General features: G+C 37.9%; 1 protein-coding gene across 1 annotated transcript in view; it reads left to right on the top strand.

The window, feature by feature from the left end:
- LOC102303074 (VPS10 domain-containing receptor SorCS1) overlaps window positions 1–21514 on the top strand; it is a gene marked incomplete at its 5' end in the record, with an annotated part of 48178 nt that overhangs the window by 20843 nt on the left and 5821 nt on the right. Inside the window, 18 exon segments of the mRNA XM_005914144.3 lie at window positions 4933–4997; window positions 5534–5652; window positions 5981–6070; window positions 6891–7070; window positions 9528–9674; window positions 10242–10344; window positions 10653–10729; window positions 11374–11465; window positions 11638–11745; window positions 12074–12191; window positions 12356–12489; window positions 13521–13634; window positions 14381–14552; window positions 14841–15027; window positions 15973–16106; window positions 16205–16328; window positions 17941–18053; window positions 18958–19092. Of these exon segments, the coding sequence (XP_005914206.2) occupies window positions 4933–4997; window positions 5534–5652; window positions 5981–6070; window positions 6891–7070; window positions 9528–9674; window positions 10242–10344; window positions 10653–10729; window positions 11374–11465; window positions 11638–11745; window positions 12074–12191; window positions 12356–12489; window positions 13521–13634; window positions 14381–14552; window positions 14841–15027; window positions 15973–16106; window positions 16205–16328; window positions 17941–18053; window positions 18958–19092 (2212 nt within the window).

Genomic DNA, 21514 nt, shown 5'->3' with positions numbered 1-21514 from the left:
CACAGAAATCCTGTCCCATGTTCAGGGCTAAAACACAGCATTATATTAACCAGCCTTCTACAAGAGTAGGTTATAATCCCTTTATAATGATGTGTAAAACATAAAGTAGACTGGATCTTTCCATGTAACCTACATAATGAACTACACCAGTACTGTACAAGGTCTTTCATAATTTTCCTATAGACTATAAGCTATTTTTCACTCATTTTCAGTCCAGTACTTTTAGAGAAATGTTACGTAACACTGACCTAATTATCATCTAAGGATACCAAAAAACTAACTGAAGGGATGAACCAGTCAACTTGACAAATAAACAATTTTATATTGTATCTTTAGGCACTTTGTTACTAAATCCTCTCTCAAACACATTAGTTCCCATTTCTTGAGCTAAATATGTGATACATGTCAAACATAAAGCAGTTTTACAAATGAAATTGTATGTTTGCACCAAGTTGATTGCCAAATTAGCTGAAAAGTTGCATATCTCGATGTAGTGTGCAGTGTGTACAGGTGTAGTGCAAGGATGGGCCAAACTAATTTGGGCTGGAACTTGTAATCACATAAAATGCATGTATTTGATACTATTCTACCACTTGTGTTTATTACGAATGAATACATGCACATGCATAATGTATGAAAACAATATCTGATCTATCACCATTGTGAAGACCATCATCGAGTATTCACTCTCTTAAATACTGACATTCAAATTGTAACTAAATAAATAATATAATAAAAGAAAGAAAGCAAGTTTATCCTCACTGTATGTACACAATTATCAGTGTTTTCATAGAATTCACATTTAGCCTTTTGTGCATTTAAATACGTTATTCTGATCATTAAAAATTAAAAACAATATTCTTATGGGCAGTCAGAATGGGCTCATTGTAGATGTGGGTGGGCCCTCTCCCATTAGACATTAAAAAATGATGAAATGCAGAATCTATGATCTAGAAAGCATCTGACTGACAACAGCTTAATTTGTCAGCATTAAAATGATCCCAAACACACAGTGAAACACAGTCAGTTATGAGTGGCCTCCCCAGATCCAGCCAAAAAACAGCCAATATTCAAAGAAAAGCTTTAAATGTCCTTCAATAAGCATGGAAAACTATTCAAAAACATTACAAGATAGCTTGCCTAAGAGGGTTCAGGCTGTGGTGAATGTAATCCTACCAAATATTGACTTTCAAGCTTGTTAGAAATGTGTTTTTAGACAGTTTACCTTTTACACTGTAGATCCATGTATGTTTACTGCACCTGTTCCACATCCCCTAGTAAAATATAAAGAAATGAGGGGCAGCTGAACATTTTTGCACAGTAGATTAGTATATAAGTACACATGTTTGACTTTCAAATTCTTTCTTACATGAGACTGCAGCTACTCTTCAGCAGAGAATGTGTTCATAATTTAGGTTTGTACAAGACATCAGCAGATGGTCTTTCTTCACAAATCACCAAATGTTTGGTGTGAAAATCACTCATAACAGTTGTTTGTTTTAAAAAATAAAAACCAAAAACCAAATAAAGAATTCACCTCACTAACACAGAAGCGTCAATGCAACAAATCCCAGTTTTAAAGATATGTTTGATTTTTTTCCCCCCATCATCTGGAACAGTGAGTGATGCCAAAGGATTAATCAAAAATCTAATTTACAGTGCTCAAATGTGTAAGCACATCCTTTTGTCTTTAAGGAAATACATAAACCCAAATATGCAAGAAAAAAGCATCCCACACTGCTCAGTTTAAGATGATTTACAAAAGCATATGTTAACACTTATCGTGAATTCATGACCTCTTGCATACTGATATGAAAAGTTGAATATGATTTATTTTCTGCTGCTATTTATCATTTGCTTTGCTGTGTTAAAGAAGGACAAGGCTGCCTCTTTATCGGAAAGGCCAGGCTAAAGATACGAAGAATGAAAGCTCTGATATGTAATTATAACATTTGGAATTCAACCAAAATCGCTCAATGCCATTACTTCAATTTCTTTAGCCCATCCTACACCATGATGAAGACATTAACATAATTTGATAATTCACAAATCTTTGCCATTAAAATTCCCTAAATTGTTGCGTTAGATACTATTAATTCTGGTATGTTACTTATAGTTCTGAAGGTTTTAATCAAATATTTTAATCAAATGTGTTTACTCAACCACAAAGCGGTCTATGAATTCCTGAAAGGTCTTGCGTCCTTGCTGTAAAATGCTACCAAAAGGCGTTAGTTATTGGGGAACATAGTGTAACATTGCAGGGGTTATTTAAGACCAAGTGCTGCTGTTCACTGATAGAATTGGATGAAGTATTTGACAGAAAGTCCATTAAAAGAGATGGAGCTGTGAGGCAATTACAGAGTGCTGAGGGAAGCAGGATTGGAGCTTTTTATATTGTAGTTCAGACACAGTATGGAAAATGAGAAGAAAACCCATCTTCTGTCACAACAGCTGCTATTAATACAAGAAGTGGTCACTCCAGTCACTCTTCACTTAACCGCTACCGTGAAGAATCTGTAGTGAAAGTGAATAAGATAGCTAAGTATACTTTACAGATAACGAGTGGTCCAGGCCAAACGACCCATCAGGTCTGTAGTTATGGTTGCTATGTTGTTGCTCCTGGAAAATGAAACCCTAAAAATCGCCACTGCTCCTTCTCTTATTTCTCATGACCACTAATGAAATTTAAATGACAACCAACTAATCTAAGACAAATATTGCTCTTCTAAGAGCATTAAAAAGCCCCACCAATTACTGTGAGCTCAATGCGCTTACTAAGGAGTTTTCTCAGTTTTCTTTGTTTCTGTTACAGCCTGATTATGTACAAGGCTCAACTTTATTCAAATATATTCAGTTTTTGTCTCGCTATTTTACTAAGCTACTTGATACAAAACACTGAATGTTAAAATTGGGGGACCTACAATGAAAGCCTAATTTAGGGCTTCAGGAGTCCCAAAATAATTTATTAAGGGGATAAAATAAAAATGAAAAAAAAATTCTGCCTGTTCTTTAAGTTAAACTAACTTTTAATCCTTTGCAAATGTATGCAAGTCAGTACAATTATATTTATATGTAAATAAGTTATTTCTCAGTTAGCATTAGTTGTTCTCATGCAGTTTATGAAAAAAACCATGAAACATATGCAGCAACTATCAGCACTAGTGGTGACAAAAAATAGTAATACTCCAATTTAAATGTAACAACTTCTTGATTTTGGAACTACTGGGAATAACTGGGAATAACTGTTTAATACATAACTTAAAGGCGCATGCAGTGTAATGCTTGCTGCTTTATATTTTATTGTCAGTCTGTATTGTAGTAGCTTTGGAGGAATCACACCAAAAAAATCTGATAAAATATAAATAATATAAAAGCTGATATTACTTCTGAACTCTTTAAGTCCTTCATCTCAGACAGCCTGTTGTCTTCTGATTGGCCAACTGGAAGCCTGGGCAGCTTCAGGTGCTTTGGAGCAATATCACATCTGTTTGGCAGCGTGGAGTTTCCAAATACACATATGTGTGTATAAAAGATAGATGTACCCAGCATGTCATTGTTTTCTGTGCTCTGTGTTTTGAAGCCTCATTTTGGCTGCTGCCGCGTTAGTTTTTGGACCCAGAAGAGACCAGATTTAGAGAAGAAAGCAAAAGTTTAACAAACCGCCACCACAAACTTACTGGACAGACATGTGTACCTGCTAATTTGTTTTGTAGCACACTAGTAAAATACCAGAATTTAACTCTTTAACACTAAAGGGCAAATTTCTAAACCTTCTTGCACAAGCTGTACCACAGCCATAATGTCAGTCAGGTTATTTCATGAAAATGCTCCAGAAGACACTAGCAACAGACAGTGGAGGGCTTGAGTCTGTGACTTGAATTAGTGGAGATGAGGCCAAGCAGGCAGATATAGTGTTCAGCAGGCTGCATCAGCACACGTCAGTCAAAGCAGCCACGTCCAGAATCCAGAAGGATGAGTTATAAAGACCCAGTATATATTTGTTATGATGGAGGAGACTACCTCTAAAGACAAAAAACAGTGTATTATGTATTTTCTGTGCCAGGCTGTAAACAAGGTTTTTATTGCTTCTAAGTTGGCCATTTTGCTATAGCAGTCTGTGGGGACTGACTCGCTTCAAGTGGCCTCGGTAGTTTTTAAACACTTTTGTGTTGGATTCATTTTTCTAGCCTGGAGGTTGTAAACCTTCTAAACAATGTACATTGTTATTTACAACTTTTCAATATTCATGTCAGAGCAAGAATCAAATATGATTAATCAAAAAACCTGACATGAACATTTTTTCCTGCATCTTCATAGAGATTAAGTAAGCTTATCACAGATTTCTTTTATATAGATTTCTCCATATATTGCTTGTGATTGAAACTTCAGTGTTATATCATACAGTCAGCTGGTAATCAGCTTAACCAGTCTGTTTTGAAGCATAGATGCCCTGCTGCTGTCCTTGTTGCTGCAGATCTTCTCATATACCAGACTGAATTTGAACATGTGAGAATAGATTGGAGAAATTGCCATTTGTAGTTAAGAACAAGACATTTGTGTTCATCTCTGTTTTTACATTTTGCTCTTGGAATCTCCTCACCAGGAACAGGAGGAGGCAGTGCTCACAAGCAAAGGATGGTAACTCACTACAGGCACCGGAAAGCTGGCCAGTCAGAGCACAGTAGGCTTATAGAGAAGAGGTGGGGCTCAGTGAGCCCAGAGCTAATATCACCTTTTTCATGAGGAGGCTTCAGCAAAGCCCATACATCAGACGAAAGTGGGCTTTTAGGCAGCCTGTAGCTCTTATATGTGCTTCAGAGTAAGAAATAAATGAGGAATTCTTCAGACAATGTGAAACGTTCACTTTTCTTAAGGGTCACGGGACAGACACTGATTATAAAACAAAAAGTAATGTTTATCATGATGTTACAGGTCCAGACTGGGCTTGGACAAAGAACAAGGAATGATTCATCTGGAGATCAGCGTCTCTGATGGGCGTGAGTAATAACAACATGTTACCTTGGCAACACAGAAAAAAAAATTGATTTATCACAATTTAGTTTAACAATGTTTTTTTTAATATAATAAATATATATGAATAATTTCATTTAAGTATATTATTATTATAGTGAGAAACAAAGAAAGTAGTCAGTGCTGAAATTCTTCTTCCCATCTGGCTACATGAAGTCTTCATACAGTCGAGCTTATTCATTTTTGAAGGGCTGGGCTGTGACTTGGCGCACTCGGCTCGACTTTCTTGGCCACAATGTAGAGAGGGGGGCACTTCCATAAGGGCCTTGTGTGTTAATGCCCTATCTCTGTAGAGAGTACTTCATTTGGCTGATGTTAACAAACTGGGACAGCTCTCTCTACTTTATCTATTAGTAAGAATATTGGCTTCCAAATTTTTGCTTCTATGCTTCACTTAATACTATGAGCATAGGCACTGCTAAGCTTTGACTGTGGGCTACAGAAGGTTGTTTGTTCCTGTATTATGTTGTCTTTTTAGCACTAATTTCTTGCTTACCCACAGGATCGCAGTACATAACTTGTAAACTTCAGAATTGCTCTGATGGAAACAAGAGCAAACCTTTTCCTGGGTTTATCATCCCTGATTCCCTTGTGGTTCAGGATGAATACGTTTTTATCCAGGTGGGTTTTTATTGTGAGGTCTGGTTTCATTAAAAGACAATTAAATGCTGTAAAACCAATGTGTTCACTCTCGTTTTAATGTACAGTCATGTTTTTCATTAACTAAAAGGGGCCATTATCCTGTGAAGGGATGGGGTAAAAATTAAATTGCAGCGTTGTGTATTACTACAATGCCACTCTGGCATGATGCACAACAGCCTAATTAGCAACAAACCCAGAGTTTTGATGGCTGCATAAATTATTTGACCCGAGCTTCGGGCAGTTAGTGTCTTCATTTATGTTTATGGATGTTTACTATGGATAAATGTACTCTATTCTGCTTTTGTAGGTGCCAGTAGGTGGCCAGTCTGTCCATTATGTGTCCTATAAAAGAAATGCTTTCTACCCGATGAAGCTTCCCAAGTACACTCTGCCAAAGGTAAGGTAACTGGAAAGGATGCAGTGTTTGATTGAGAAGAACAAGTAACATTAATTTAACTATGAAACATTTATTCCTCTGGGATATTTTGTTCTATGATTATAAGTTTTAGTTGGGTGATTATTTCCAAATACTTTCATCAAGTTTGCTTCCAGTATTATTTACTGACGGATCCATTAAATTGTTTTCTGTGCTTTAATCTCCTGAAAAATGATATAGGATTGCATAATTATGTCTCTGTTTATTTAATAGCATTGCACTGATTTTCAGTTTTCTCATCTATATCTACTTCGCCTAAATTACATTTACTTAAAGCAAATCTGGAGTTCCCGAGGGCTCCCCAAAATGTTCTGAAGCAGAAAATGTCAATTTAGCATCTGCACAAAAATGCACTGACTTCCATTTACTGCAAGCACAGCAGGGTGGCTTAGCAGTTTGAGAGACTGTGTTAGAACAACAGGAGAGATTTAGTTCCTGCAGTGTTGTTTCAATAAATCTATCCATCCTGCCTTGTATTCTGTGACCATTTTTTCTGGGAAGGGCACATCTTGTGCACCATGCTGGATAAGAGATTCAGTAAAATTAAAAGGAGCTTGGCTTCATTTTTAGTGCACAGCGTGAAATGCCTTAGGTCTAATTGCTACAGACCCAGACTGAGTGATGTCAAGAAGTGACAAATTGTTAGCTCGCAGCTTTGTGCACATCGCTAAGCGGATTTACACTTACTTGTTCTTTAAGCCATTTCCTAAGAAACATATTGGCAAATGAGTAGTTAAGTAATCCACACAGAGGCATCCACTCATGAATTCTGCTTATTTAGGACTTACAGATAATCAGCACAGACGATAACCAGGTGGTGGCAGCGATTCAGGACTGGCACCAGAATGATTCCTACAACCTGTACATGTCTGAGTCCAGAGGGCTATTCTTCACCCTGATGCTGGAGGACGTTGTGAGCAGTGGAGGTCCCGAGGGAAATATAATGATAGACCTCTATGAGGTAGGCAGTGAATGTGCTGCAGGGGTGGTGCTTTTATCTGACTACATGGTTTTGTAATATTAGGGCAGTGGCTTTTTTTGTAGTTTCTCCTTTTATATATTTCATATATTTATTATATTCTGTCTGTCTGTGTGTGTTGACATTAATGCATTACTACTTAAGAATTCTTTATGGAGCACTAATTGAGCTCCTTCAAAATGTTAACCCCAGAGTGTTATTGGAGCATATGGTTTTAATTTTATGTTCCAAATTAAGGTAAATGAAGGTATCATATATGGTTCCTCGTTTTATTTTCTGAACATTTTCTTGACTGGAGTCTTGTCCAGTCACAGGCACAGGCTGCTGTAAGGTGGCAACATTTGCAAAATGTGGCTAAAAATATATACTTTTCTTCAAAGGTCTAAGTTCATTTGAGTTCATACACTGAACTGAGCATGCGTATACACACAAATACAGGTTGTGCCCGAACAGAATACTTCAAGTGAAAAAACAGTATTTTTTTGAGTCAATACTGAGCCCACTTTGAAGAAAAACAGTAGCAGTGAAGTATATCTCTACTACAAACAAAAAAATAAATAGCATGGTGAAACCATGTGAAAATCAAGGAAAACTAAATATTTCATAAACATTGAATTACTAAATCAATTTTAGCAGTAATAAAATATAATAACACTATGTAACTGAAGTATAATAAAAATACTATAAGGGTATCAAAAAAACAAAATCACACATTTCACAGCTTGAAAATGACTAAAAGTGGGATAAATGTCTCACTGGATTGCTGTATGATGTTATAGGAACTTGTGGCAACATTCAGTGTATTATTCACTACTACTATCCTATATTTATAAGAGTTTTTTTAATAACACAAATATGGCTCTCTAGATGCATCTGGTGTATGTCTCAAAGTGGACTTATGGAAATATTAACATAATATAGTGCCACCACTTTTAGCCATAAATTCCACTAATTTCTAGAGACAACACCTATCTCAACATTTAGAACAACTATTGAAATACATAATGTAGAAGACTAAAGTCTGAAATACTCCCAGCCACTGCTGATTGGATGCATTAATGAGCATTGCATTCAAATGCATTTTTATCACTATGTGTCACATACATTAGCCTGATGTTTGCTGACTGACTGGGAGACGTTTATATGGTTCCACAACCTCACAGTGAAGCCAGTTTTAACGTCTATTTAAGTTACCAAATGTGGTTTCTTGCCCCAACAGAGGGTTTGCTTGACAGAAAGTCAAAAAGTCACAAACTTTCATCACATTCATCAAGTCAAAATGTCGGATATTTACCGAGTTAGATTTCTTTAATTTGTTTTCTAATTTGGGACTGTATTTGTGTCCTTAAAAAATGATAAAAAATTACATGAAATAACATTAAATTGATGCTGCTTAGGAATGAATTTTTTTTAGATGAATAATCAATTTTTTTTACCCATATACTGAAACTGTTGACTATAAGAGGACTCTGAAGGCAACATGGGGAGAGCTAACGGAGACACTATGTGTCTCTAAGAGTACCATACAAAAGTCAAATCACTGGTTTGGGATCTTTCTTGAGCAACATAACAGACTCTGACAAGTAAAGCACCAACAGATGGACAAAAACTTTCATAAGAGTTCTTGTGGATTTTCTGCTGTGTTTTCCTTAAGTGCACTGAGATGTTTTAGATGCCCCTTCTATAATGAAACAGATGTTACACTGCATTCATTCTGCAGCATCTGGGTGCTTCTCTCATATCTACTTTATGGCTGCTTTATCATCTTTTTCATGCAACATTACAGTTTCACAAGAAAACATTTAACAGGTTTAGTCATTAGATAAGGTATCATTCATATACACATTTCGAAAACACAGTCAGTGATGGTGCATTGGCACAGTGCAGAATACTGGCTTTAACTAGTGCCCTGAACATATTATATCTGTGCTGACAGATCTACTACGAGGTTGCAGCAGCTGCACATGTATACATCAGCCTAGATTATCCTCATCCTTAGCCAGCAGTAAAAGCATCATGTTGTTGAAAGCTAAGATAGCCATCAGCAGTAGTTATGCTGCTCTCTGCCCAGAAACACTTAGCTGCAGTGACCAGTAGAAGATATTAAATGGTCATTCATACTTTGACAAAGATTTGTGGAAATGAAAGAGAAATGTGAGCTCAAGTGATAGCTGCAGGTGAGAGTCTGCATCTCTCTGCACATAAATACAAAGAAGAAGACATATCTCAGGGCTGTGCCATATGTTGTTTTGATTTTGCAGAGTCCTACAGATGGTCCAAAATAGTGCTCCATGTCAGGAAAAACTATCACTTTCAGACATCTCTTCCTTTCCAAACTAGGTCTTCAGCTTTACTTAAGTTTGAATAATTTACGGTTATTTTTTTCCTCCCTTTTTTGTTACTTTTCCCCCCACTGCTCTCCTTCTCTCATGTTCTCAGGTTGCCGGGATTAAAGGGGTGTTCCTGTCAAATAAAGTTGTCGAGAACCAAGTGAAAACTTATATCACATACAACAAGGGGAGAGACTGGCGTCTTCTTCAGGCTCCAGCAACCGATCTCCAAGGAAACAAGGTCTATTGTGAACAAGTAAGTGGGCCACTGACAAGAGGTACATTTGGTTATTTGGATTTCCATTATCTGCTTGCAAAAATACCGCAGTGAATCATGCTAGACCATGGTCAAAGTCTGCTGATAACTATGTGCCATAGCAACGCAGTTCTGAATGTGGCAGTAAGTGAAGAGACCTGTTATAATTAGGTTTACCTTCCAGTGTTCATTTATATTCAATACATATTACTACAAGTAAAGGGAACATACCATACCTTTCCTTATTTTAAGTCATACTCAAACGTGTAAATGTAATCCCTATGAGCCAAAGCTCAGGCTCCAGACTGCTCTGAGTACTAGGTTCATATTTTCGTCTTATGTGTTGCTCAGTTCCTGGCACAGAACTTAGATGAAGTCAAACATGTATGTACGCACTCTCTCTAGATGCTTATTGTGTCTTTTTACAACAGAGAAAAGCCCAAATATGGGCTTTGAGTTACTCATGTATATAACAATCAAATCTTCACATCATCTCCTGCGCATAGATCTGATCTATATTAACGTTTCATTTTGATTTGGAAAACTAATGTCCTTCGCGTTTCGCAGCCATACTGTTCGTTGCACCTGCACCTTCACGTATCAGAGAATCCTTACACCTCGGGAAACATTGTCAGCAAAGACTCAGCTCCAGGAATCATAATAGCATCAGGTGAGACGATATTTGATTATTTTGCACATCCATACTGTTGTTTACGCTCTGCCTTAATGCTGGTCTTTGCTCACATCCTTCAGCACACAGTCACATCTGTTTTTTTTTTAGATGCAATTCCAGCTCTGTCTTTCTTAGCTGACAACAATTTAGAATATAAAAGGAAATCTGTTTGTCCTGCACATCTGTTGCATGTTCTTTAGTGGAACGACTAACAAAAGCACTTTTTTGTTGGTTCTGAATTAACGATCGGATCTGAAAACGTGACATGCTTAAAATAATTGAGATTAAAAATCTTTTGTATTCAGGCGTGGTCGGACCTGAGCTGACCAACGCTAATGTCAGCATCTTCATCACATCTGATGCTGGGAACACCTGGAGAGAGGTACATTACATTAACTGTTAGATTAGGGCTATGGGTACATTTTGTGATATTAGTACCTGTACAATGTCTTCATCTCGATAGGTAGTGCTTTCTGAATGTATTACTCTGTTGAGTATAATCAGGTTTTCCTTTTGAGTCTTTTTATCCATTCAAGAAACCAGTGACGTCTTCCCCATGACTATTCACTGAGTGTAATACGGAACAAAAGTTTTAAAACATATGACTTTAGTGAGCTATTATCTGAACAAAGAAGAAGAGAGAACAAAACAGGGAATCTGAGCTTTCATTGCCAACTTTTATTCCTCAGTTTTCAGCTGCTGTTGCTGCAGTCACATTTTCAAAAAAAAACCCTACAAAACAAAAAAAACAAAGGCGTGAAGTTTGACAGCCAGCCTTGTGCATATCTGATCTTTAAAACAAATAAAACAAAAGGAGCATTTAGACTTTTTGCCATTGGCTTAAGTCTGAAAAAAATATCAACAATAAGAGCAACGCTCGCTTGACGCTTTCCTTTATTCACACAGCTGAGACTCTTGTGTGTTCCTGCTTGTTCGTTGTATAGGTGTGAACATGCATGTTCTTGTACTTTGTGCAGACTTGAATTTTTCTCTGGAGTTATGAAGTGGAGCTGATTATGTCTGCAGGTTTTTCAGGAAGAGTACAGTGTGTTTTTCCTGAATCAAGGAGGATCTCTGGTGGCCATCCGACACACACCTCTGCCAATTAGACACATATGGTAAGGCTCTCCAAGGACGCACCACATCTTTTTAGAGACTGTATTCAATCTTCAAAACAAGGGAGTTGGGGGGGGGGGGGGGGGGTTGCTTCCCCTCTGATGCTTTTCATACAGAATTCAGCTCTATTTGTGGCTGGTCTGTCTGTGATCCAACCATTGTTCTCTCCCTCAGGCTGAGTTTTGATGAGGGCAGAAACTGGGACAAATATAGCTTCACCTCCTCTCCGCTCTATGTTGATGGGGTGCTGGGGGAGCCTGGAGAGGACACCCTTATAATGACGTAAGATTTGAAGGAACCATGAAGACTCAATGTGTTTCATTTTAGTTAATTACCATCCTTGCTAATTATATTTTACCCAGATGAAGACTTAGAAGAGTTCACAATATTCTTGATTTTATTTGATATGGATTTTGGGTTTCGTCAGCCAAGATGTAGAAGAAGGGTTTCTCTGCTCCTGCAGAACATGGGTTAGAGTCAGTGTATTGTTATTATTATTATTATTATTATTATTATTATTATCAGTGGAGTTACAGGTTTTTCACATATTTCTTCTCAAATCTACCCCGCATTTGATTAATTTTCTTGCTTTTCTGACTTTTTTGTGTAGAATATTCGGTCACTTCAGTCATCGATCTGAGTGGCAACTCGTCAAGATCGACTTCCGGTCCATTTTCCAACAGCGGTGCACATCTGACGACTATCTGACGTGGCAGTTGCACAATGAGGTAAGGCGGTCTTTCTGCTATTTGACTAATGATAACGCGAAGATTCATCCATTGATTAAAGCCAAGAGAATCACTTTGATTTAGCTGCACAATAAAAGCAAGATGGTAAAAAAGAAACAAAAAAAAGAATTTCTGAAATGTTTATGATGCATTATTAATCACAGGGTGAAGTGTGCATCATGGGAATGAAGAGAATCTTCCAAAAACTGAAAGCAAACGTTCGATGTGTCAAGGCCAGAGATCAGTATATTTCCCAGATGTCAGATTCCTGCCTGTGCACAGAGGCGGATTTTGAGTGGTGAGTTCCCTTCTCTGCAGCTACACTCTTTTCACTTCATTAAATCCAATGCACAACACTTTATCAATCTCCAGAGGCAGAGTCTGTGAAGTAAACCTAAGGCACAACAAGAACAGTATTTGAAAAGATCTATTTTATAATTCACTACTTGTTATTCCTATTTCAGTCATGTTCTTTTGTAAATTTAGGACATAACTTGGTAATAATAATAATAAAAAAAAGTTTCACGAACACAGATGTTTTTCTGCTTCCTAGTATATTGTGCAGTTCATTTATCATGTCACTTTTACCACACGGTGTTACCCAAACTTATATTTATGATAATATGCATCGCAAAAGTATGAAAAATCTCAATTATAAAAAGTTTAAACACCAGTCCGTTACCACATGATCACGAGATAAAGAAAAATGTGGGTGCCCAGCCTTCGCAATCACATGAAAGCAGGTTCATTGCTGCATGATTCAAGTGCCCTTGAATAGATTTCCATAATGAATAGCAGTAGTGGTTCACTCTAGACTCTATTATTAGCTACTTCTGTATGTCTAACAAGTATTGCTTCGATACTTGTTTATCACTTCAGACTGTCTCATCCTTTCTTTTATCTTTCTCATCTAACCGGTGCTGATTGAGCAGCACAAACTAATATAACACAAGCTTAACACCACTTTATTACTAGATGACTTCTGGCTCCTGAGAGAGTGTTTCCCTGATCATGATGAAAGATTTCTGACAGATCAGTCTTACTGATGAATACTTTGCAGAGGTATTATAATTGTGTGTTTGTGTTAACACAGACAATGCTTTTGCTGCCTCAGAAATTTGATGCAACCCCCCCAAAAACATCAAAACTTCAAATACTGCTTTGCTGTGGGGACTTTTCTCTAGCCCAGAACATTTCTGTTTGAAGGATGCATGTAGTTATTGATTTTTTTTTTTTTTTTTTTTTTGGTGTGGGGTTTGGGTATTTTTTTAATATATAAATAAACAATCCGTAATCTTGATAATAGTGTCTTTTTCCCTACTGAAACAGCGACTATGGGTTCGAGAGGCAGATCGATGGCACCTGTGCTCCAGCTTTCTGGTTTGTTCATTCAGCAACATCTAGAGACTGCATCACAGGGGACAGCTTTCTCAACACCACAGGGTATGCTTGAGTCACTTGTTCATTATGTTTTTGATTTAATTCAGTTTTATTTGTCATTGCAGTTTACATTGCACAGTAAAGACCATCAATAGTAGAGAGATCAAATATCCCCCACCGAGCTAGCACTTGGTGGCAGTTTTCACAGGATGAGCTTTCTGGTAGAACCAGATTGAAATGATGCCAGAAAAACAAGCAGCAGATGCACAAATGTTTTTAGTTAGTTTCAAATCAGCCTTCATGAATCACCAGTTGTTGTGTTAAAATAGTAGTTTTCATACAATGTAATTTCCAAGGTTAAAAACAGATGGAAAACATGCTTGAAAGAGACGTTTGTGGAGTTTAGGTAATTAAAAAGATCAAACCTCTGATTTTCTTACTTCAGATTAAGAGCGAGGCTTGCTTATATTTATTGCCACTATTTAACTGTCAGCCAAAATAAGCCAGCTGTATAGCACAGGCTTCCCACCACACTGAGCATCACGTCACATGCTGCTTAAAAACTAGTCATTAAACAAGACTAAACCAGCCAACATATGTGGGAAATATGATTAAAAAAATATCCAGTAATAAATCTGTTTGCATTAATATCTATTCATAACAGGCTAATTAAACTCACCTAATACAGCAGTTAAATATGACAAACAGTCGTATCCACTGTCTACATGGGTTGTGCCTGCTTTTATGCTCATGCCGTGTCTGACAGTCCTTTATTTTAGAAGTCCTCTCTTTTCTTTTACGAATTCTAGATATCACAGAGCTTTGTCTAACAACTGCACCGAGGGAAACCTGTTAAAGTACAGCCCCAGACGACAAAAGTGTCCCAGTCAGGCTCCCAAGGGCCTCCAGCTCTTCACCAATGAGGGAACGCTGGTAGCAACTTTGGGAAAGAATGTCACCTTCTTGGTGTTTCTGGAAGAGGTGCTGAGTTCACTTAAGAAAAAAAAAACCCATGTACTTTACATTATAGGGTGAAGCTTTTAGGGTGCATGCTCTTTTATTGGTGTACTGTATACCAAGATGCTGTCATGAACATATCACAGAGGACCGAGCAGCAGCACATCAAATAAATATGCTGTGACATGATTTACAGCATGACCTCATTCCAGTAGATATTAGAGAAAAAGCACACGGTTGTGTGTCAGCAAGAATGCTGACAAACAACCAAGGTTACAGCGTGAGTGACAGTATTTTCTTTTCTTTTGCAAGGGTCTTGGCTCCATGACAAGTATAACAGTGGACTTTGGTGATGGAACCGCTATATCCTATGTGAATATAAGCTCCATCGACGACGGGGTCAAGCATATCTACAGTAAAGTTGGCATCTACCAAGTTTCTGCTACAGCAAACAACGCTCTGGGCTTTGACAGGATCGTACTCTACCTCCATGTCTCCTGTGAGTGGAAAAAAAAGTAACTTGTCTTGGATAAGCTCCTGCTAAAGCATACAAAATCATATAATGCATACACTTCCACTTCCATGCTACATTTATAGGCATCATTCATAATGCAATGCTCATATTAAACCTTAAAAGTTCACATGATTCACACAGTTTTTTTCTGATCTTGGTGTTGTATGATGTCAGTGACATCTTTCATACAATCAGCTCAGGCGATACAGCTCTAGCTCACAGATGCCCCACCCACCTGCTGTTCAAACCTTCTGTTAATTGTTTACATCAGACGAAAGTTGGCTTAAAGGGAGCTAAAACAGCTTGAGGGTCTACACCATGGCCCAGTGTAAGATAAATGAGGATTATTTTGAAATCTGAATCATGCAAAGCCATGTCCAAAAATAAAAATATGGAGCTGGAATATACACGTATATAATACAGCTAACTTTGCACCAGCCTTCAAATAGATCAAAACACTTGGACTTTTGAACCTTTAGAGTGAAAAAGTGGTTTGAAAATGCACTCACGCTCCTTCTGCGGGTTCAGATCGGCTCATTAAAGTAAGACTTCACCAAAAAAAAAAAGAAAAAAAGCTTTGAGTGTCATTCATCCAGCGTGGGTGTGAAAGACAGCTGTTTGTTGTCTCCTTGTTGACAGAAAAGAGCGCCACTGGTCAGCTTGAATTTACCTCATTATAACAGATTCCAATAGTGGCACTTTCATGGGTGCAAAAACATCAAAACATCTGCAGACACTTGTCAAACCACTCCTGAAGCGCATTCAGCTCCATCCTGCCTGTCAATGTGTTCCAGGCCGCCATTGTTGTGCCAGAATACTGTGTGATCAAATACGTGGTTTCTCTTGAAATTTGGAGCACCATGAAAGCTTTACGTTTACGCATTTTAACAAAAGGTACGACTTTGGAGTTTCTGTATTTTCCCTCTAAAGGTCAACTCGAGCAGGTCCAGCTTTCTGCTCCGTCAGTGGTCATCAAGAACAAAGCAGTAAACCTTACCACAGTGCTACAGCCCAGTGATGTGGGAACAGTCACTTATTACTGGTGGTTTGATAACAAAACGGAGGTAAGCCATACTTTCTCCTACTAAACCATGCCGCTTACTGAGCAGCATGATAGATAGTAGACAGTTTCATCTCATCTCATGCCTCTATGCCTTTTTAGCCTGTTGTGACCCTCAGTGGCGCAATGCCCTTCACTTTCTCCAAGGAGGGAACTCACACTGTTACTGTTCAGGCTTCAGTGGGCAACACTGTCCATCAAGATCAAAAGAGGGTATCAGTTTATGGTATGTATCTTTTTTATGTTACCATCATTTTCTTCACCTAATGCACTTAAGTAGCCATTCGATAATTGTTTTGCCTCTAGAAATTGAGAGTGAATAACTTGAAAACTTTATGGCTTCTGACAGCACAAAAAAAAGGGTTCAGTGATGCTTCTTTCAGCCACATCTCGTGCCATTCATGAGTGAAGGACGCTGGCTGTGTTGCAGTAGAAATTGTTTAGTTTAGTAACTACAGTTTTGATCATGTGAAAGCTCTGTAGGGGTTATGAGATGTGCCAGAAAACATAAAAGCATTGCTGCGGTGTTTCTATGATCCAAGTTTAAGCCTGGGTAAGCAAGTGAGACCAGTTCATTAAGTAAGATCTGTTCTTACTTAATGAACTTAATTCTATTTTTAATGACTTGGGGGCATTTACTTCAGGCTCCAGATGTTTTGCCTGTTGTTTCTGGAATTACAATTACTTTTACAAAGATATTCATTTTTTACAGACAATCAACTTTATGAATTTTGGTTGTTTCTGTGTTTTATTTTTATTTTTATTGCTTGCAATTAACAATGTGTGTATAGTTTTGAATGTGTATGTGCTACTAAATTATGCAACTTATGATTGCACTGTTGTCTTTCTTGGCCAGGACACTGCTATTTTTTTCTAGTATAAATGAAGGTAATTATAAATAATGACAGAGCATTTCTTTAAATTTCGTTCACTTTTTATGCTAGTTTGCAAAGTTAATTGTACCACATATGGAACTGGCACATGAACAGGACCCATCACTCAACTTTAAATGCATGCATTTTCTTCTGCTTATCCAATTAAAGTTTCGAGCCTATCCCAGCCATCACAGGGTGAAAGGACCTGGACAGGCCACCAGAATATCGCAAAGCTAACACAGAGAGACCAACCATTCACACTCACACCTGTGGCCAATTTTACAAAGAATTTCCAATCAACATGCATGTCATGAGCTGTGGGGGGGAATTATACCTGGAGTGTACCTATGGAGGCAAAAGGCGAACATGCAAACACCACACAGACACACAGTGGATTCAAACCGAGGCCCTTCTTGCTAAACAGCAGTGTTAACCACTGCACCTCTGTGCCACCCTCGCCATAAATAATAAAAATACATGTAACACAGACAAAGACAGCAGAAACTCTGCACAGAATTTCTATTTATTTTCTTTTTGATATAAATAGTTTACTAACATTTACAAAGATGTAAATTTTAATGAAAATACCAATTTTTGAGAAGTCCTGGGGCTGCTCTTTGAATCTAATAAAACACTTAGCGCTATAGCAGATCTCCAGTCTGAAGAAGTTCATTTTACATTCTGCCAGTAGTACAATCAATACATTTTATTACTGGCACTCCGACTGTCTTTTCTTGTAGCAGCTAATAAACAAAGTCGAGGATTTAGCTGCAGCTAATGATGCATGCACAGGAATAAACAATGTATTCTAAAATGAAATAAGAAGGTCACCAGACCAAAAAATATATGCAAGAAACGACACTTTTGCCAATCAGTGTAAGGGTTATTTGAAGTGTGTGAAGTGGATAATTGTTTAAAGAGTTTATTTTTCATGAAGTAAGAAGATTTCTGCCTATATTTCAGATTATTTCCGCTCACACGTGTTGGCATTTTCATCTAATTTGGATGAGCTGAACCCCGGGGTGTCTGAGTGGAGAGAGGACATCGCCAGAGTTGTGAAAAACTGCATGGTTCAGGTCAGTTTTTCAGCTGCTGGTGTTATAAAGGCTGTAACATGAGTAGGAATAAACTAATCTTCAGAAATCTCATTTAGATTCTGGCAATTAGCAGCTTTACACTAGTGTGGAGGAGGGAAAAAAACTCTAGTCACTGTCTAGTGAGCTGATAACACTTAAGATTTTGGTTACGCTACATTTGTAATGTATGCATGTGATCTTGTCAAGTGTTTCACTCCAATAGCTGCAGTGTCTTTAACCTCAGTAGCTGTGTAATTAGTCGTTTCGCTCTGAACGCTGACATAGCGCATCACTCGAAATCATTATTACGAGCGCAAGCTTTCAACTGAACATGTCAAAACACTAAAGGGCAGTAAAAGTGCTGCTATGACACTTGCCTTTTGCCTCTGTGAAGAAGAGAACGACGGTGAGAGAACACCACAACCTCTAGTAAAAAAGAGCCACACTGTGGTTAAATGTGCCTGGTTTTCTCTTTCAGACACTGTGGGGATGTCATCAAAGCAGCGGGTTATGTAAAAGACCTGGATACTGAGCTCTATATATATCCGACAGTAGCCCTCAGTATGAAACATTCACTTTGACCTTCTGTCTTGTCAGATATGACCACAGTTTGCACCAAGAAACTGACAGCAGACCTCTGGTTACGGCACAAATGCACTAAAAGCTCTGGCCTTTACCAAAGACTGTCATATTGAACTTGCATGTTTAACTTGATTCGTGCATTATACCTCGACAGTGACTGGTGCTTAGGCAAATGATATATGAAGCAGAAAGCAGAAAGAATTTACTCTTTAATACAGATGACCCCCAAGGATCGTATTTCAGGGCCGTAGTGCACACTATCACCTCAAAGTGTGTCAGTTCAAAAACCTTTTTTAATGAGGTTTTGTTGTTATTATAAAAGGTCACTGGAATCAGTGAGGATCAGCTCCTGGTCACAGTGCTTCCAGGGCTACCAACTACAGCAGAGATTTTCATTGTACCTGAGAAGAGGCCAAGTGACAGAGCCATGGATGAAAAGTGGGCACACCTGGATCAGGTACTGTCTCATAAATCACTATAATGGTCCTTGACAGATACTCAGTACACTTTGGTTTTCTGTAATCCACAAAAGAAAATAAATAAATACAAGAAGTTGAGGAGTTAAGAGACCGTCTCAGGAGAGAACATCTCAGGAGAATGCCTCCTTTCCTTCAGAGTGTCATACAGGATTGTTGAGCTATCAGTATAAGCTAAGTATTAAAAACATATCTTTCTATCACTGCAGCTGTCTAGCAGGCAGGAGAGGACCCAAAAGTAGCACTCTAAAAACACCACATAAACTCACTGACTGGACTGAGGACATAAATACACATGAGGTAACAAGAGGACAGGCCACAGGTGTGAACACAGGTGACACTAATCTAGACAAATGAGACAAGGGAAGCAAAACTGAATGTGTTAGGAGACTATTGAAGTAAAACAGGAAGTAAGATAGCCACAGAGACAAAACTAAGACTCACAGGCTTGACACCGGGACCGGGGACAAGACAGACTGAGGCTGAATCACAAAACTCTTGATAACCTAGAAAATAACATTCGGAAACCAGACATCATTATCTCCTGCTTTCAAAAAATACAAACCCAGACGAAAACTCAGAACAGTTTCTGTCACCACAGGGTTGCATCTTGCTTTGCAGATACACAGAACATTGTATTTACCATACCATAGTCTTAAGCTAAAGGATAAAAATGAAAGTGGTCTGCAATTTTTTTTTTCACCACACTGCCTCCTGCATTGATTTTTCCCCCCCTGAGAAACTCTTTGCATAAATTTCAGTTTCTCATATATTGCTGCAATCATCCTTAATTATCTAAGATTCTTTCTCCAATTTCCGATTGATGTGGAGCATCAAGCTGTTTTTAGAGTCCTTGGTTATATGTATTGGAGAAGTGTTTTAAGGAGAGTTACATCTTAATTTTCCTTTCTCTCTGTTTGTCCACAGTACTGGAAGTATGTGTGCTCTGAAATGAAATTGTATTTGCACAAATTCCCCCTCTCTTATCTCTGACTACTGACTATTATTTCCTGTTTCCAGTTTTTCTTTTCTTTTATGTGTTTGACAGACAGAGTCTGTTCTGCGAGAGACTACCTAATTATTATCCAATTATTTTATGCTTTTCTTTATTACTTCTTAAAATGTCTTCTGCCTTCTTTGGTGCCACAGTTTCCCTTTTTTCCATTCCAATCATCAACTTGGGGAGACTTGAAACTTGTTCTGGCAAGACAATACATCAAAATGAGCATAATGTCTGCTCTTATTTTTGTCAGAGTTACATTATAGTTGCATAGTAACACAGTTTTAAGTGCAGCTTGACTTGGAAAGTCTGCACTCCATCACCACCTAACATTAAGGTTAACTCTGACAAAAATAAATGCAGACGTGATGCTCATTGTGATGGATTACCAAAGTCAGCCAAGTTTAAAGTCTCTGAAAATGCATTTTCATACCATTGTGAAATGAATGGATGCCACTGGCTGCTTGGTGGTGAGGAAAAATATGATGTTATGCCTTGGAAAAGGTCAGCCGTAATGAGGACTGTACATTTTTTGTGGTAATTGGGCTAAAGCATGCACAAACTCTGGTGTAGTCCATCAAGTGAGAACTCAGTGAATAAGAGGAATGTGTTCCATATAGGCTCATTGTTATTATTATATAGACCCCATAGGCTCTTTTCTTACATGAGCCAATCTTTCAGTAGCGTCTCAATAGTCTGTCCTCATGTACTTTCTTGTTTTTTGAGTATACCCCTATTTAATCAGTATTTCTCTTCCTTATCACGCGTATTATTTCACAGAACCTCCAAACTGATTTTAAATCTGTATCACTAAACTGTTAATTATTTCAGTGTTTCCACAGATGCATATTGTATTTCAGGCACTCCTAAAATGTAATACTTTATGTCAACACTAGAGGGCAATGCCTTCCCGTGTAAAAGCACTGCTGCATCCATCAGCGCACTGAAATAACACTCAGAGTATCTCAGAATGTGTAATTGGACTGACAGTCACCTCTGTGAAGTTTTGAGACTTGCATAAACCTTTGGGTAACGATAACAACTTTATTTTAAGCCGCCCGGGCTTCGTGGTTGTTATTTTCTTGCTGTGAAATAATATTCCTGGAAATGTATCGTGCATCCTGTTCGGAAAAGCTATCAAATAGGTAAACAAAGCAATAAAACAGAGATGTTTTTTTAAAGCTAGACAAGCTCATTTATTCATAACGGAAGAGACTACAATGTATCACAAGTAAACATAATTTTGCTGGCTCACAGTCAGTCTTGAACTACGTTAATAGGTATTTAATTACATTGATGCATCATATAATTGGCACCATCGAGAAAGGAGACAATCTGGGGCAGGCGGCTGGGATTGGGAATTAAAGAGATGTATTTATCTAAAGCCTGTCTGATTACCTGGC

Source organism: Haplochromis burtoni, unplaced genomic scaffold, assembly GCF_018398535.1.
Source record: "Haplochromis burtoni strain Fernald_Lab_line unplaced genomic scaffold, NCSU_Asbu1 Contig_7, whole genome shotgun sequence".
NCBI lineage: Eukaryota > Metazoa > Chordata > Actinopteri > Cichliformes > Cichlidae > Haplochromis > Haplochromis burtoni.
This window is presented reverse-complemented; position numbering and strand designations above follow the sequence as displayed.